The sequence below is a fragment of the Cannabis sativa genome, chromosome 9 (assembly GCF_029168945.1).
Source record: "Cannabis sativa cultivar Pink pepper isolate KNU-18-1 chromosome 9, ASM2916894v1, whole genome shotgun sequence".
NCBI classification, from domain to species: Eukaryota; Viridiplantae; Streptophyta; class Magnoliopsida; order Rosales; family Cannabaceae; genus Cannabis; species Cannabis sativa.
This window is the reverse complement of record NC_083609.1, coordinates 19,589,600-19,607,055: the sequence shown is the minus strand read 5'-3', so window position 1 is coordinate 19,607,055 and position 17,456 is coordinate 19,589,600. Positions and strand designations below refer to the sequence as shown.

Genomic DNA, 17,456 nt, shown 5'->3' with positions numbered 1-17,456 from the left:
AAATGGATTAGCAAAACCCTAATTAGATAATTATGAATAATTGAGAAATTATATTATTATATAGTTCAGTATATGTGAATTAATATGAATTTTAACATGTTAAGACCCCGTTGGTGAGCTAGGGGCATTTTAGTAATTATGACCCGAGAAGAGTAAAATGATGAAATTAATTTAATTACATGCTTAATAGAACTATATTATTATATAGTATGCATGTGTTGTCTTTTCAGGTGTGTTCTGACAGGTTGGCGCGGTATAGTCACAACCGGGTATTTCGAGACGAACGGGGTTTGGGCCCGAAATGCAATTTTGGAATTAAATATTGGCATTTTATTTGGTATTGAGAAATCTAAAATATATTTGGAAATAATTGACTATGAAATGACTAATTTACCCTTGTGAGGGTGTATGTGTGTATGTAGGCCCTAGGGGGCAAAATGGTCATTTGACCATATTTGTGTTGGAAATATTTTACCAGGATCTAGATTTACTACCAAGTATGTTTGATTAACACCCTAATATGAATTCTAAAACAAAGAAATAAACACATAAGAGTTTAAGAAAACCTTACATTGGGTGCAGCGGAATATAATGACTCCTTCCATTCAGATGTCTAGCCCTTGATTCCTTTCTGTAGCAGAGCATTATCAAGATCTGAATCTGGATCTCCTTCTCTCCTTCTTTGATGCTGATTATCCACAATCTTACATACTATGATTGAGGTACCACTTGATGTGTGTGGGCACTACTCTATCACTCAAGGGAATTTCGAAAGTTTAGAGAGGAAAAGAGAGAGAGGGGCGGCATAGCTTTTCTCTGAAGGAAACAATGTGCAAAGTCATGAGTTTCCTGAAGCCAATACTTTCTATTTATAGAATGCCCTCTAGGTTTAGGTTAGAATTGTATGACATTAAAATAATGAAAAAATAAAATGGTAAAAGCCTATGCATAGTGGGCGGCCCAGATAAGGAAATTGGGCCTCACTTTGCAACTTTCCCATTTTGTTATTTCTCATTCCCATTTTCTCAAAAATGCCAAATTTCCAATTTAACCTTTTAAATGCCAATTCTAATTATTTAATAACTTAAAAATAATTATTAAATAATATTGCCATTTAATGTATTTATTAATTTAGACATATGAAGTATCTTAATTAATAAATAAAACCTAGAATCTCTTTTCTTTACAATTTCGCCCTTGCTTAGTGAAAATTCATAAAGTAGACATAGTCTAACTTTAGAATTATAATTGATTAATTAAAATCAATTAACTGAGTCTTACAAGCAGTATGGTCTCAACTAGTATGGGGACCATGGGTCTATATAACCGAGCTTCCAATAAGTCGAACCGAATTTACCAAGTAAATTCTCTAACTTATTAATTCCTTATTGAATCCACTCTTAGAACTTGGAATTGCACTCCCAGTCACATAGAACGCTCTATATGTTCCATGATATAGACACGTCATTAGTTATCCATTGAAATAATCCTAATGTGATCAATGACCCTCTAATAGATGATCTACATTGAAAAGGCACTAAGTTACCGTTACACCTTCAATGTATTTTATCCTTAAAACACTTAGCTCCGTATAAATGATATTTCAGCAAAGTGAAATGAGATCTCCACCATTTATCTCTGTTTAGCCAAGCTCGAAGGATATCATCGTTTCACTTCTAAATTCCTATAGAAGTTATAAATTCCATATTTATGGTAGCGCTCCCACTCAATTATACTATCATGTTCCCAAAATGTACGTATCACCCTGACCCATAAGTAGACTTAACTAACAAATCAAAGAACATGTATAGTACTCTTGAGATCGAACCTAACAATATCAGGATTAAGATCATTTGATCTAGGATCAAAAGGTGATATTGAATTGAATAGATATTTCGGTAAATTTTAATATATCTAATCAAAGTTCAATATCGGTGCCTTCCGATGTATACTCCATACATCCGATACTGGTAAACTTTGCCAATGCCCTGGAAAGGACATAACACTTATCCAAGGTGTAAGAATACCTATCGCTGATTATCATGTCAGTCTAAATCCAGTGAACTGACAAATCGGGGAATAAACTTTCGAACATATAATTAAGATTATATTCCACTGTACTGACAACACTATAATCATTAACGAATTCATATGTTCTGGTCTTAAATAGAATTCATACATTATATATATAATCATGAAATAAATCATGTGAACCATGCAACATAAATGTTATTTCTGATCTTTATTAATAAGTAAATCTGATTATATTGAAATGGGTTTTATTTAGGGCACAAAACCTAACAATTTGAGTTACACTTAATAAAAGTTGATTTTTGAGGGAAATAGATAAATTTTCTGGGTTGTTCTCTCCCAAACCCGAACCCCTCTCTTAAAAATTTCATTTTTTGGTTTTGGTAATTGATTGATTTGAAGCTTGGAATTGGGAGATTTTGGAGCTTAGAGTTGAAGGGAGTTCAAGCTTTGTTTGAGGTAGCTTTTGCAGGTTTTTAATCTTGTCTTCCTACTGAATTTTATGGTGGTAAAAGCATAGGAAAGTATGTTTTGAATTGTTGAGTTTGTGGAATTGCATGTTCATAGCTTTGAATGTTAATCTTGGTGAGTTTTGGTATGAATTGCATGATTTGAGTTGTTGTGCATGGATTATAATTGCAAGGTAGTTTCTAGCTTAGAATCATGTATCCTTGAGATGTTTTCATTGCTGGAAATTGCTTGGGTTGTTGAAGTTAAGCTTTTGTTCAAGAACTTGAGTTTTGTTAAGTTGGGAGCTTGATTTTCTATGTTTTTGAGCAATCTGAATTTTTGGATTTATTATGGGATTTTGATGCATAAAATATGTTATTTGAGCATCTATTAATTGCTAGTAATCCTATTTGTTAGCTAGAAAGTTTGGTTGAGAATTTGGGGTGAAAAGATTGGATTTTCTCGCTGAAAATCGTGTTCATGCTTGCAGAGCATGCCACGGCCCGCCCCTGCTGATGGAACCTGGGGGTTCGTCCCAGGTGCCGCAGCATGACTTGGGTATGCCGTGGCCCGCCCTCATGTTTTTGGGCAGTTTCGAGTTGAACTTCGAAAATGCATAACTTTTGATTCCGAACTCCGATTTGGAAGTTCTTTATATCGTTGGAAAGCTTGTTTTGAGCTCTATATGATTATCTAAATTTTAAATGCCATGATTGAATTTTATGAGTATGGAATCAGGGGTTAACCCTAAGTGTGAAAAATCCCGGATTTGTGTGACTAGGATTACCGGCACCTTATCAGGAGCACCCGGGGATTCGGAATCTCTATCTATTGCTGGACAACAGGTAAGACAGTGATTAGCATGTAGAGTATGCGCAGTGGTGCTTATATTGAGAATGATATGCATGAATGTTTAGTAACCGGGATTAGGGTTATTACCCTAATATGAACGGTCTAATAGCCTAGGGTTATTACCCTAGTGATATATGTGTATAAATGCCATGCCATGTTAATTGAAATGAGATTTAGGGATTATGCGCTCAAGGAATAATCAGGTTGGACTCGGTAACCATAACCGAGATGAACCAACTCTAAGGCCTTAATGTATTTAGACGTGTGAGAGCAACACGTGGGTCTACGCCATGTAGATTTAAATAGATGTGTGAGCGCAACACATAAGTTTATACCACGTAGACATAAATAGGCATGTCAGTGTGATATGCAGGTTTGTGTCATACAGACATATGTGAATGGCATATTTGTTTAAATAGTATGATGAGCATATTATATTTGTTATGATTTATACTGTCTTGCTGGGCTTGGCTCACGGGTGCTCTACTGTGCAGGAAAGGGTAAGGCATTAGCTGATCAGCCATGAGTTTTAGGAGCTGGGCGAAGAATGTACATGCTCGAGCCATATCAGACCAAGCGGGTTAAGGGTCTACCAGTGTTGAACTTTTGATATTGTATTTTGCCGCTTAGGTCGGCTAGAAAGAAAAGACTTGTAATAAAGTTTGTAAATATTTTTGGGATCCCAACTGGTTAAAATTTTAAATTTATTGCAAGTTTTATTTTCATTCTGTTTAATATAAAAGTTTATATTCTGCGCTATTTTGATTAGTAATCCCGATTAGGGGATTAGGGTTTCATAAGCATTTTGGGTAGCGTGCCTAATTGTTTTAGGGTGTTACAATCCCGTATCACCCATGATCGCTCCAAGAGCCTTCTTCTTGTATTTTTAGGGTTCCATATGGTCTCCCCTCTAAAATTCACGATTCCCTTTCATTAAAATAGAGTTTTTCAGCCCAAAAACGAGAAAAGACAAAGTTATCCTTGACCTGTACGAAGTCGGCGCCGCGGCGGCTGTAGAAAAGTGAAAAAATGGGCTTTTGGTAGTCCCCCGCCACGGCGGCCAAAAGCCCCGCCGCGGCCACTGGACCCAATTTTTTCTACTTCGACCTCTTTCAGTAAAATGAGCAGAACTTTCTCATACAAACTCCAAATGAGCTGATTCAAGATGCGTTGGAAAGATAAAAAAAGGATCTAAAACTTTTATGTTTTGACTTTGTCCAAAATCTGAACAGAACATAGTCAAATTTAGGCTTGAAGTTTTAGTTTTATTCTCTTTCAAAATTTTCTCTATTTTATAGATCACTGTTTTTTGAAATTTTATCAAATTTACACATTCCAAGTGTCGAAACCTGAAACTAAAGAAAATAAGCATAATTCTATTCTAAAAATAATAATAAAGAAGAAAAACAACTATAAAATGTGACTCGAAACTTAGGCTAAAAATAGCTTAACATCTAAATCTTGGTAAAATATATTCCAACAACTAGCCTCAGAGCCATTGTAATTGATTTACTTTCAATAAATTTGGACTTAAAACGATGTATGTATGATTTGGATGTGATTCATGTTGATCTATGTGTTTTTAATGATTGTTTGATGATTACAAATTTTTTACGAAAAATAATTATAACTTTATTCTAGAATTATTTTTGTTGGATAGTATGGAAAACATTAAGTAATTTACTTTTTTACAGAACTCAATTTCAATTTTATTTGAATTAGTTATGAATTTTTGAAATTTGAAATAATCTTAGGGGTGGTGTCACTCATGTGAGCGCGCGGAACCGAGTGACACTCGGTCACACATGCATTCGGACAAGGTGTTGTCCGAAGGAACACGGTCAGGGTCGCGTCTAAAGCCCTGTCCGCTCGCGTACAAGGCTGCACGCAGCCTCCTTGGTCGAGATTTCTCAGCCAGACACCTCCACCTGCGCGCGCGCGGATGGTATGAAATACCAAATGCAAATTTTTTCAATTTTTTCATTTTTTTTCATGGAATTAATTTTGAATTTTTTGTGTAATTTGGTATTTAGATTTTTATTTTTCATATTTCGAATCTAATTATCAGAATTAAATTAATTAATATTTTTTATTAATTTAAGATATTAGTGATATTTGAACCTTGAAAATAGGTAAAAATCTATCTTTTTGCTTAGTTGGTTATCACATTTTTAAAATTTAATTATTTTATCTTATTTTTAAATTTAACGTCAGATATTTTTATATTTTAAATTATTTAATTAATTTTTAATAAAATGACATTATTTGAAATTTAAAATAAGATTATTTTAATCAAGAAATTTTAAATTGTAACAGGATATTTTGCTAACTTTTAAAATTTTTTATTTTATTTAAATTAAATTATAAAATTAGATAAATAATATTTATTTATCATTTTATTTTATTGAATATTTAATTTTATTTTAATAACATGAAATTTTAAAAGTTGTTAGCAAATTTTGAAATTGATATTTAGGTTTGTTGAAAACCTAAACCACTTATTCAATGAATAGACATAATGACTAAAAATCAAAAGAAACCTTTGTACTTTGATCAAAATAAGCAAAAAAGGGAGTCCGGTCACGAGGTCTGAAAATTAAGTTAAGAATGAATCATAGTTGTAATACTTTAGTAAGATATTTCCTATAGTCCGTGCTTCAGATACTATCATAGAATGACAATATCCGACGAAGTAAAACCATCTCTAGCAACTTTGATGGGTATCGCAATGGCTTTATTTGCGGTATTCCTATCTATTATTTTGGAGATTTATAATTCTTCTATTTTACTAGACGGAATTTCAATGAATTAGATTCACAAAAACTATTAACTCACTTTTCACTACAAAGTGAAGCTTTTAGTTCTCTGATTTTTATCCCATTCTATTTTGGTAGTTCGATCGTGAAATTTCTTTGTTTCTGTATTTCCGGAATATGAGTGTGTGACTTGTTAGAATTGATCCTATGAATAGTACAGAGAGCGGGTCTGTCATCTTGCTAGAGATGGTTTTACTTCGTCGGATATTGTCATTCTATGATAGTATCTGAAGCACGGACTATATGAAATTAATTTTGAAATTAATTTATAGGTTTAATTTTGAAATTAATCATTTAATTTAAAATTATTTTTTTTAAAAATAATTATTTTTTTAAAATTTTGTATTTTTTTAATTATTTAACTAATTTAAATTAAATAAATCATATATCCAATTATCCAACTTGTTACATGCATGTATGTTTTATATATTGTTTAATTAATTATTTTTTTTTATATATAAAACCTATTATTGTTTGATCTAAATTGTCATGGTTAACTTGTTGACAGATCCAATGATCTGATTTTAGCCAATGGTTCAATTGTCAATAGGTCAAATAAATAATTTATAACAGGTAAATTTTGCAATCTTCTTTCATCTATATATAAACCTAGTAACATGATAGGATCCATCCAAATCTGTGTGCCTGTGTGAGCCTATATGTTTGGTTTTGGCTTAGATGCATATAGGGAGCCCTTTTAATTTTATAATTAAAATGGACTAGGTTGCTAAATAAAATGATCACTTATGATAGATTTTATTTAAGCCCAATTAGTATTTGGGCCTACTCAATTAATAACAGTTGTTCATTTAAGGTTAAATTCCTCTCATTTGGGCCTTGTGTGAGAGTTAGGGGCCATAGTAGTGGGTACGTCATACTGAACCCAGCCCTCCCTCACATGAACAACCCCAATTGCGAAGGCCCATTTGTCGCATTTGAATAACTATACTAGGTTAATTAAACTAGTTTAACTTAATAAAATTGATTAGCAACATAATTAATTTCGAAATATATGAAATTAATTTTTTATTTGAATATTTTGAAATTAATTTAAGAAAAACACACTTAGTTTAATGAAACTTGTTCTAGATAAACTATATGTATTTTTCTTGTATTTAATTAAATAGAGAATTTATAACTAATTAGATTCTTCTAGATACTAAATTATTTAATATTTCATAAATTATATTTAAGTTGAAAATCAATTATTTATAACTAATTTTGGATCAACTTGAATTTAAATATTTTTGAAATTAATAATTAAGTTGAATTTTTCTAGGATGTTAGTTATTGAGATATTCTTTGAATATTGTTTTTAAGTTAAAAATTTGTTAATTTTGGAACAACTTAAAATGGAATATTTTTCAAATTAAGGTGATTAGTTCAAGATACTTATTTTGTTATCTAATTAAATTTTTTAAAAATAATTTAAGTTGAAAATTTTGCTATTTTAGAACAACTTAAATTAGATGTTTTTCAAATATTTATTTTATTATATTTTAATTATTTTTTGAAATTTTATAATTTTATATAATAATTTTCAAAAATTAATTATTTAATTAATTTTAGACTAACTTAAATTAAGTATTTTTCATTATTAATATACATAGACTAAAATAAGTAATTAAATAAAAATACATTTTAAATAATGAGCTTTAATCAAGAGACATTCGATCTCCATTGTTGGTTCTATATAGTTCATGTTTTAGTGAGTTATCATCCCTAATAGATGAACGTTCATTAGCAATTTAACATCGTAGAATCTCGAAAGATAAGTATTATTTGTAAGTGTTTTATTCTTAGTAACGTCCACCCCAATAGTGGCTACTAGGAGTAAGACTTACAAAAGTATGAAACAATGGTGGATGCTCATGAAATAAGAATGACCTTGACTCTCGCCTAAACGGGACAGCGTCAGATTCTTATTTCGATCTAATAAAAGGTTGCTAGAATGTTTATCATTTTAGATAAGTTGACTACTCTATTCAATGGATGATATCTTTGACTCTCGCCTAAAGGGGACGCTGTATCAATTTGTTAAAAACCTTAGAAAATATTAAATATGTTTTATTTTGGTATGTTTACAAACATATTTGCTATACTTGTTATTTTCTGAACTTGTGTATGAAATTATAGAACCAAATGATTTATTTCTGTTTATTGATATTTGTAGTGTCAAAATGGACAACCCACACCCCGACCCTCTCCTAGTTAATGCCTTTGCAAATGAACTCTATAGTGTGAAAATGCTTCCTGGAAAGAGCATTAATTCACACTTGTTGATGATGAATCTGAAGTTCTAGAAAGAAAATTTGCTGGGAATTGATTTATCTAGAGAACAATGGGTTCAATTCATTCTTAATAGTCTTCCTCCTGAGTATAATGGATTTGGTGTATCTTATATGTGTTGGAATTAATTTTACCAGGATCTTAGATCTACTCACAAGTATGTTGATTTAACAACCTAAATATGAACTTCTAAAGCGATAATAAAAACACATAAAACTTAAGAAACCTTACAGTGATGGCAGCAGAATAAAGTGTCTCCTTCCACTCAGATCTCTAACCCTTGATTCCTTGTCTGTCGCAGAGTATAATCAAGATCTGAGCCCGAATGTCCTTCAGATGGATGTGATCCTTCACAGTCTTCTAATCTATGATTGAGGTACTGTTTGCTGTGTGTGGGCACTTCTCTCTCATAAGGAATTCGAAATTTCTCTCTCTTTTCTCTCTTGATTTCGTGTGATACAAAAGCTTGCAAAGAGAAGAGAGGGGCGGCAATATATAGGGAAAAGGGAGAGCTCAACTTTCCAAATAAACAGTTTCCTCTTTTACTCTGTAATTGATTAACTGCCTTATTTAGTGTGATCCACCACTTTCCTATTATTGCTAGGTTTAGGTTAATAATTACTTGGCAATTAAAAAATTAAAAATAATAATTAGGAAACACACTATAGTGGCCGGCCATAGGTGTGACTTGGGCCTCACTAGGGTTTTGCAGTTTCCTCAATTTTATTTCTATTTCTCCAAAAATGCCATTTTTCCAATTCTAACCATTTAAATGCCAAAACTAATTATTTAATAACTAAAATAGATTATTTAATAATATTGTCATTTAATATAATTATTAATTAGACATACAAAGTCTCTTAATTAATAATTAAACCTAGAAACCCTTTTATTTACAATTTCACCCTTACTTAGTGAGAATTCTTAAATTAGACATAGTCTAACTTTTAGAATTATAATTGATTAATCGTAAATCAATTATAGAGTCTTACAAACAGTATGGTCTCAACTAGAATGGGGACCATGGATCTATATTGCTGAGCTTCCAATAAGTTGAACCGAATTTACCAAGTAAATCCCTAACTTATTAATTCCTTGTTGAATCCACTCTTAGAACTTGGAATCGCACTCTCAGACTTATATAGAGCATACTATATGTTTCACGATATACATATGCTATCTCATTTAACCATTGTTATAATCTTAATGTGATTAATAGATCCTCTATATAGATGATTTACATCGAGATGGGACAAATTTACTGTTTCCACCTCTCAATGTATTTCGCCCCTTAAAACACTTAGTTACCTATAAATGATGTTTTAGTGATCTAATATATAGTCACTGAAACAAGAGCTCATCTATTTACTTCTATTTAACTAAGCTCGAAGGGAATCATCACTTGACTTCTATACACCAGTAGAAGCTATAAATTCCATATTTATGTTCAGCACTCCCAGTCAGTTATGCTATCATGTTCCCAAAATATACGTATCACCCTGACCCAAAAGTAGGCTTAACTAATAAATCAAAGAACATGAATAGCACTCCTGAGATTGAGCCTAAGCATATCAGGATTTAGATTCTTTTAATCTAAGATCAACTTCTGATATTGACTTGGAAAGATACAATGGTAAGTTTATAATATCTTTGACCAAGTTCAATATCGGTCCAGTCCAATGTATACTCCATACATTCGAAACTAGTATACTTTATCAATGTCCTGGAAAGAACATAACACTTACTCCAAGTGTAAGTATACTTCATCGCTGATTATCACATCAGTGTAAATCAAAAACACTGATGAACAGGGACTAAGTCTTTTGAATCATATAATCACAATCACATTCCACTGTATTGACAATACTGTAATTGTGAATGAATATATGTTCTGGATTTAACTGATTTTGTGCATATATTCAATATGTATATTAAACCATAAACATGTAAAATACATGTAAACTTAAATCACTTCAAAATTCTAAATTGATAACTAATCAGATTGTAATGGATTTTATTTAGGGCACAAAACCCAACAAACTCCCACTTTCACTAACATAAAACAAGTTGTGCATTACAATCAATCTTTCGTCTTGATCCTTTGATCAAGTGTAGTATATTTGAATCCACCCATATTTCTGGAACCAGGTTCATAAAACTTATGAAACATCCTTAACTATATGCTTTACTCATCAAGGGATACTAAAATCCTTACTGCACATTAAGTACATCTGAACAAACAGAAGACATATCTCTCAAATTTTAAAATTTGGAATTGAGATGATGCAGTGTAGAATTTTCTTCAGTAAAATAACTTTCTGGTAATTTCGAATTTACAAAGTTATATCTTCTCTGATGGAGCTTGAATTATTATAGATGGGTTTTTACACTCTTCTACAATAATTCCTCCACCCCAAGAGTAACCACCATCTCAAATTCTTAATGAGTTGGTGTGGATATTAGGATTACTAAAGTATAGTTCCTTAATATCTAACATATAGGTCACTTTCATAAATCTTTCTTGACTGTGCCCTAATGTTCCTTATTTAATTGCATCTCAGATGGCTCCCACTCAATAGCAGATGTCTGGTTAAAAACTTGTAACCTCTTACTATTGTTTTGAGGGATATCTCGTTGTGACTTATTAACTTAGCCAAAAATTGTAAGTTTCTTTAAGACTAGGTCATCAACATAGCAGTCTAGTATTTGAAGTGTAAAATACTTGCTAGAGATTAAGCAATCAAATCAAGATACCATAAAATTTTATGAGGATTAGAAAACTTGACTCAAGTCATTCGAATAGACTATGCAAGAATTCTTCTATCTTATTCTCATAATTCTGATAAGTTATTTCTATCCATGTGAATGGTTAGATTTGTTTAATCAGAGGTGTTCCTATCACAAGTGTCAACCAAATGAAGATGGGTAAATAATTTTAATATTCTCCCACTCAATTAAGGTAGTGTGATACATTATCAAAGAACTTTATTGGTATCATTATTTATTACAACAGTAAATCTAAACTGGAACATATAATCAAGATCAATGATTTATTCTGATAATAGCTAATTTATTATATTACTTCCATGTTTAAAATTATGTGTCACAAAGAGTGCTGTGGAATAAAGTCCACCCCTAAGTATATAGAGATTTTGATCTACTCCTAAAGGTTGTATAGATCATAATTCTCTAAGTGTAATAGAGATTATGTGGAGTTGAATATAATCCAGAGTTCATTAGATATAAAAGATCGTTGAACTGCATATTATTCTTAACTTTTTCTACACCCCTATCAGATTAAAAGATCTTTTTATTAAACAAATTCTTAATAATTGTTTTAAAAATAACAATTATTCATAAACATAGAAAAAATTTCTGGTGTTTATGTAGTAATAACTCTGTAAGGAGTTTAAATAACTTTAGAATTTGTATCAATAATAAAAACACATACACATACAAACATAATAAATATAATAATTGGTAACTGATTTATAAGATAAAGTAATGAAGCTCAACTCATAGATTGCAATTTATTTGTAAAAATAACTTTATTATATATAAAAAAAATGTTTGCAATATTATGAGAAAAGAACAGGGAATAAAATCCCAAACAGGAAATCCAAATTGTTTTAAAACTGAAACAATTAATTCAAAAAAAAGAGCTTCTTCTTTATCATTGACGACCTCCATCCATATTCCAGCTTTCAGATCCCACTCGCTAAGACAGCATCCGAGTTTAAGAAGCTTGAGCTATATGAAGAAAAATAAACAAGGTTAGTAGTCAAGAATTAATAATCCAAATGGATAATAATTCACTAAAACACATCAGTTTATAGAAAGAAATACCTTGTTTCTTTGCAAGAAGCTTAGGGCATTGGGGTTTCCAATGACCTTTTTCATTGCAGTAGAAACATTTTCCTTTCGGTGTATCACCAAAAGCTGTAGCCTTTTTGTTCTTAGCTGCTTTCGCAGCTTGAGCTCGCTTCTTGGCATTTTTCCACTTCTTCTTATTCTTGGATTTGGAAGTAGAGGAAATGTGTGCCTCAGGATTATTCGTCCTATTACCATTTCCAGAATTCTGAGGTTTACTCCCTCTTTTCTTGGGACCTCCAATCAAATTTTCATATGTCTGAAGGTCGTTGACTAACTTGTTCATGACATAATTTGATGTATAGGGCAGAAAATCTGGAGTCAGACTATTCAAGATGAGACTCACTTGAGTAGTCTGATCCATTTCAGCACCATGATTCTGGGCTTCCTGGAAATAACTTGCCATCTGGAGAAGGTGATCACGCACATTCTGATGGGGTTCCATCCGTGCGTTGATGAATTTCTTAGTCGCGTCAAAACGAGACTGGATAGATGCCATACCGAATAGCTCAGTTAACTGCGTCATGATTTCTGCAGCCGTGACAGTGTTAGCAAACCTTGTTTTCAAGGTATCTGATAACTCTATGGTATAGAGTTAATTTTTATGCTTTTAAACTAAAGTATTGTGAGGAGAGTAATGAAAATGTGTTTATTTTGCTTAATTTTAATTAGTTTTGGTGTTATTTTCTATTTAGTAATCTAACCTTTAAGTTTTGTAAATATTGATATTGTTGGGTGTGTTTTTCCAATTAACTGTGCTTATTTTGTTGCAAAAGGAGGAATTAAATTGAAAGGTAAAAGAAAAAGAAGCAAGGAAGAAAAGGAGCACAAGCTGAAACTGGGTTGATTGCTGAAGCAATGCTAAAGCAATGCTGAAGTGAATTCAGCATCCTAGCAGTGACGTGGAAACACGAATTTCACTTATCCACCTCAGCAACTTCGGTCCAGTCACTCAAATTGCACCAGCCAGCTGACGTGGAAGAAAGGGGTCTAACCCTAGTGGGCCAAAGTGGAAAAGTTTGGGCTTCTATTTTGGGGTATGAAGTTTGTACCCTAAAAACCCAACAACAAAAAAGAGAAGGAAAGGGAAGTACACCATTATCATCTTCATCATCTCGTACTTGAGCAGCTGCATTTTTCTGGAGGAGTTTTAATTGCAGCAGGAAGTACAACAAAGAAGAAATAAGAGGGGACCAAGCCTAGTGTTTGACTTTTCTTTACCCTTTCTTAATATTCTTCTTTATTTTCATCTTTTATTGTTGTTTGTACTTAGTATTAAAAACTTCTTGAGATTGTAAATTTGGGCAGCAGCCATGGATGAATTGTTTTTAGCTTGGATTTTATCTTCTTACTTGAATATGAGCTAAACTTTTGAGGCTTGAATGGCTATGAACTTCTAAGTTGGGTATGATTAAATTTTAAGCTTACTTTAGCATTTGTTTGCCTTTGTTCATTCAAGTGAGTTTCATTTTAATTGATTGTTGTTTCTTGGCCATGAATAACAATTTGCTAAGCTAGATCTTGTACCGGAAGGGCTAGATCTAGTAGTTCAACTTGAATGGAGCAAGTGAAAACCTAGATTTAGGCTTTTCTTTGTAAGTGGAATAGGAATATTTCATTTACCTTGCATAACTTACCAAATGAATGTTTGAATGGTGTTCTGCTTGCTGGTTTGATATAGGAATATATTGAGCTAAATGGTAGAATTAAAGTTGTGAGTGTTGGAAAATTCTCACAAGCCTAGAGGAATTTGTTGTTATCTCTGTGCAGAATGCTAGAGCAATGCTGAACCGATGCTGTACTGACTGAAAAAAAACCTGACTAGAAGGAATTAGTTATTCAAGCCATTTTTACCATATTACAACTTTTATCTTGCAACCAATTTTTCTTAGCAGCAGTAGTTTTAATTCTAGCAAGTTTAATTCTTGTCATTTTTAATTTTGAACCATTACTCAACCATTTGCATATTATTTCTTTTTATTTTAAGTTGTAATTAGTTGATTTTACATCAAACTTTGTTTGCAATCCCTGTGGAGACGATCTTACTTATCACTTTATTACTTGTTTGACTGCGTATACTTGCGTATATAATTTTCACAACAAGTTTTTGGCGCCGTTGCCGGGGATTGAAACTAAAAATTGTGTATTATCAACTATTTTGCAATTTATTTTCTGGTTGAAAGTTTTAATCCTATTTGGTGCGCTGAATTTCTCTTGTTCAGGTGTAATCTAGTGTATGAACGAGCAAGAAGAAGACCTTGAACTTGCTCCTATTGACCCCGAAATTGAACGCACTTTCAGACAAAGGAGAAAGGAACAAAAGGCTAAAAAACGCTGCAATATGGCCGATGGGTTTGAAGTTGGGGGTGTTCATAATGAAGCCAATCCTATTGCTTTGGCCGATGATTGAGCCCGGGCAATAAGAGAGTATGCAGCCCCTATGTTCAATGAGCTTAATCCGGGTATTGTGAGACCCGAAATCCAAGCACCTCACTTTGAGCTCAAGCCCGTCATGTTTCAAATGCTCCAAACAGTTGGTCAATTTGGTGGGTCGCCAACGGAAGATCCTCACCTCCATATTCGCTCATTTTTGGAGGTGAGTGATTCTTTCAAGCTACAAGGAGTAAGTGAAGAGGCTTTAAGATTGAAGTTGTTCCCATTTTCCTTGAGGGATCGGGCTAGAGCATGGCTTAACACTCTTCCTCCCGATTCGGTGACTAATTGGAATGACTTGGCTGAAAAATTCTTGAGAAAGTACTTTCCTCCAACAAGAAATGCAAAGTTTCGAAGCGAGATCATGTCCTTTCAACAATTGGAAGATGAGACTACTAGTGATGCATGGGAAAGATTCAAGGAGTTGTTGAGGAAGTGCCCACACCATGGTATTCCTCATTGTATCCAACTTGAGACATTTTACAATGGTCTCAATGCGGCAGCTAGGATGGTGTTGGATGCTTTCGCTAATGGAGCCATTCTTTCCAAGTCTTACAATGAAGCTTTTGAGATTTTGGAAAGGATATCTAGCAACAACTATCAATGGTCAACTAATAGAGCTCCTACAAGTCGAAAAGTAGCGGGTGTTCTTGAAGTAGATGCCTTGACCGCTCTAACCGCTCAAATGGCCTCAATGACCAACATTTTGAAGAATATGAATATGGGAGGAAGTGTACAACCAGCCGCTGCCATTCAAAGGGCCGAAATTTCTTGTGTGTATTGTGGTGATGGGCATACTTTTGAAAATTTCCCTTCAAATCCAGCTTCAGTTTGCTATGTGGGTAATCAAAACTTTAATCGCAACAAGAATCCATACTCAAACTCCTACAATCCGGCATGGAAGCATCATCCGAACTTTTCATGGGGAGGTCAAGGGGCAAGTTCAAGTGGAGCACAACAAGCACAAGGAAAGCAATCATTTCTACCGGGTTTTTCTCAACAACCAAGACCTCAACAACCACACCAACCTCAAGGCTCTCAAACTAGTTCTTTGGAGAGCTTAATGAGAGATTATATGGCCGAGAATGACGCTGTAATTCAAAGCCAGGCAGCATCTCTTCGGAATCTTGAAGTTCAATTGGGGAAATTGGCCAATGATTTGAAGAATAGACCACAAGGCACTTTGCCTAGTGACACCGAAAACCCAAGAAGAGATGGCAAAGAGCATTGCAAAGCGATAACCTTGAGAAGTGGAAAAATTCTTGAGTCAAATGTGGTTGCAACAGGCAGTAAGGAGCCCTCTTCAATCCAAAAAGAGGGGGAAATGAAGAAAAAACCAGCAATTTCAGCTGCTCAAATTCCCCCAGTAGTTACAGCATCCACTCAGCATTCTGCTGCAGAAAAGTCTTTGCAAAAGCCACCTCCACCATTTCCTCAACGATTCAAGAAGCAGCAAGACGATGGTCAATTCCGGAGATTTCTTGATGTTCTAAAGCAGCTCCACATCAATATACCATTAGTGGAAGCTTTGGAGCAAATGCCAACTTATGTGAAGTTTTTGAAGGATATTTTGACAAAGAAAAGGAGGCTTGGCGAGTTTGAAACGGTTGCTTTGACGGAGGGCTGTAGTGCTATGTTGAAAAGTAAAATCCCGCCCAAATTGAAAGATCCGGGTAGCTTTACAATTCCAATTTCTATAGGGGGTCGAGATGTTGGAAGAGCTCTTTGTGACTTGGGAGCTAGTATTAATCTCATGCCTATGTCTATTTTTAGGAAGTTGGGAATTGGAGAAGCAAGGACAACCACCGTCACTTTGCAATTAGCTGATCGTTCCATGGCTCATCCGGAAGGGAAAATTGAAGATGTGTTGGTACAAGTGGATAAGTTCATTTTTCCGGCCGATTTCATTATTCTTGACTATGAGGAAGATAGGGAAGTTCCAATCATTTTAGGGAGGCCATTTCTTGCCACGGGAAGAACTTTGATAGATGTTGAAAAGGGAGAGCTTACTATGAGAGCTCAAGATGAGCAAGCCACATTCAAGGTCTTTCATCCTATGCGTGCTCCGGATGCAATAGGAGAATGCTTAGCAATTGGAGATATGGATCCTAACATGGTTGAGGAGTCCAAATTCAAAAATAGTAAGAAGGTGAGAAAGAAGATTCCCCTTAAAGAAATTGCTAAGGATCACGAGCCGCAAGAAAGCAAAGACAAAACATCATTTGACCCTAAAAAACCACCCAAAAAGAAGAGAAAGAAAAATAAGTTTAGTAGAAAATTTTGGTCTAAAATGTTTGAAGTTGGGCAACAAGTGATTTTTGCTAACTCTTTAACGAAGGCTACTCATGGACGACTAGATTCAAGGTGTGATGGATCTTTCTTGGTGGTGAGAGTGTACCCCGATGGGGTGGTAGAACTACGTGATGCACTTTCAAGAAGAAATTTTTTGGTGAAAGGCCAATGAGTGAAGTTTGGGGGTGGTGAGGGTGATCGAGCAAAGACCTCCATCACATTGGAAGAGGCTTGAGGAAGAAGGGTCTCGGGTTGTCATGGCTTTAGTGAATCACATTTGGGCAACCCAAGAGCGGAGGACAAGATTATATTTAGTTATATATATGCTATGTAATAAGTTTGGGGTGTGCCACCCCTTGAAAAAAAATATATATGTATTTACAATTAAGTTTGGGGTGTGCCACCCCTTGAAAAAAAAAAGAA

The 17,456-nt window shown here is 33.7% G+C and overlaps 1 protein-coding gene and 1 non-coding gene across 2 annotated transcripts; one reads left to right on the top strand and one right to left on the bottom strand.

Moving 5' to 3' along the window:
• The first annotated feature begins 14,748 nt into the window (after positions 1 to 14,748).
• Positions 14,749 to 17,205, top strand: LOC115723589 (uncharacterized). Its single transcript, XM_061104756.1, has 3 exons — positions 14,749 to 14,841; positions 14,923 to 16,376; positions 16,515 to 17,205. The coding sequence occupies exons 1-3, from the start codon at positions 14,749 to 14,751 to the stop codon at positions 17,203 to 17,205; spliced, it is 2,238 nt and encodes a 745-aa protein (XP_060960739.1).
• LOC115724266 (small nucleolar RNA R71) lies at positions 15,088 to 15,194 on the bottom strand. Its single transcript, XR_004013065.1, has one exon. It is a non-coding gene; the product is annotated as a small nucleolar RNA R71 (small nucleolar RNA).
• Positions 17,206 to 17,456: the final 251 nt, after the last annotated feature.

What these genes read in the sequence shown, in the direction of transcription:
- LOC115723589 (XM_061104756.1), top strand. Translation starts at nt 14,749, where the DNA reads ATGTTCAATGAGCTTAATCCGGGTATTGTGAGACCCGAAATCCAAGCA. An exon ending in TGTTTCAAATGCTCCAAACA is followed by an intron (nt 14,842 to 14,922) that starts GTTGGTCAATTT and finishes GATTCTTTCAAG; the next exon opens with CTACAAGGAGTAAGTGAAGA. An exon ending in ACGGAGGGCTGTAGTGCTAT is followed by an intron (nt 16,377 to 16,514) that starts GTTGAAAAGTAA and finishes GTCTATTTTTAG; the next exon opens with GAAGTTGGGAATTGGAGAAG.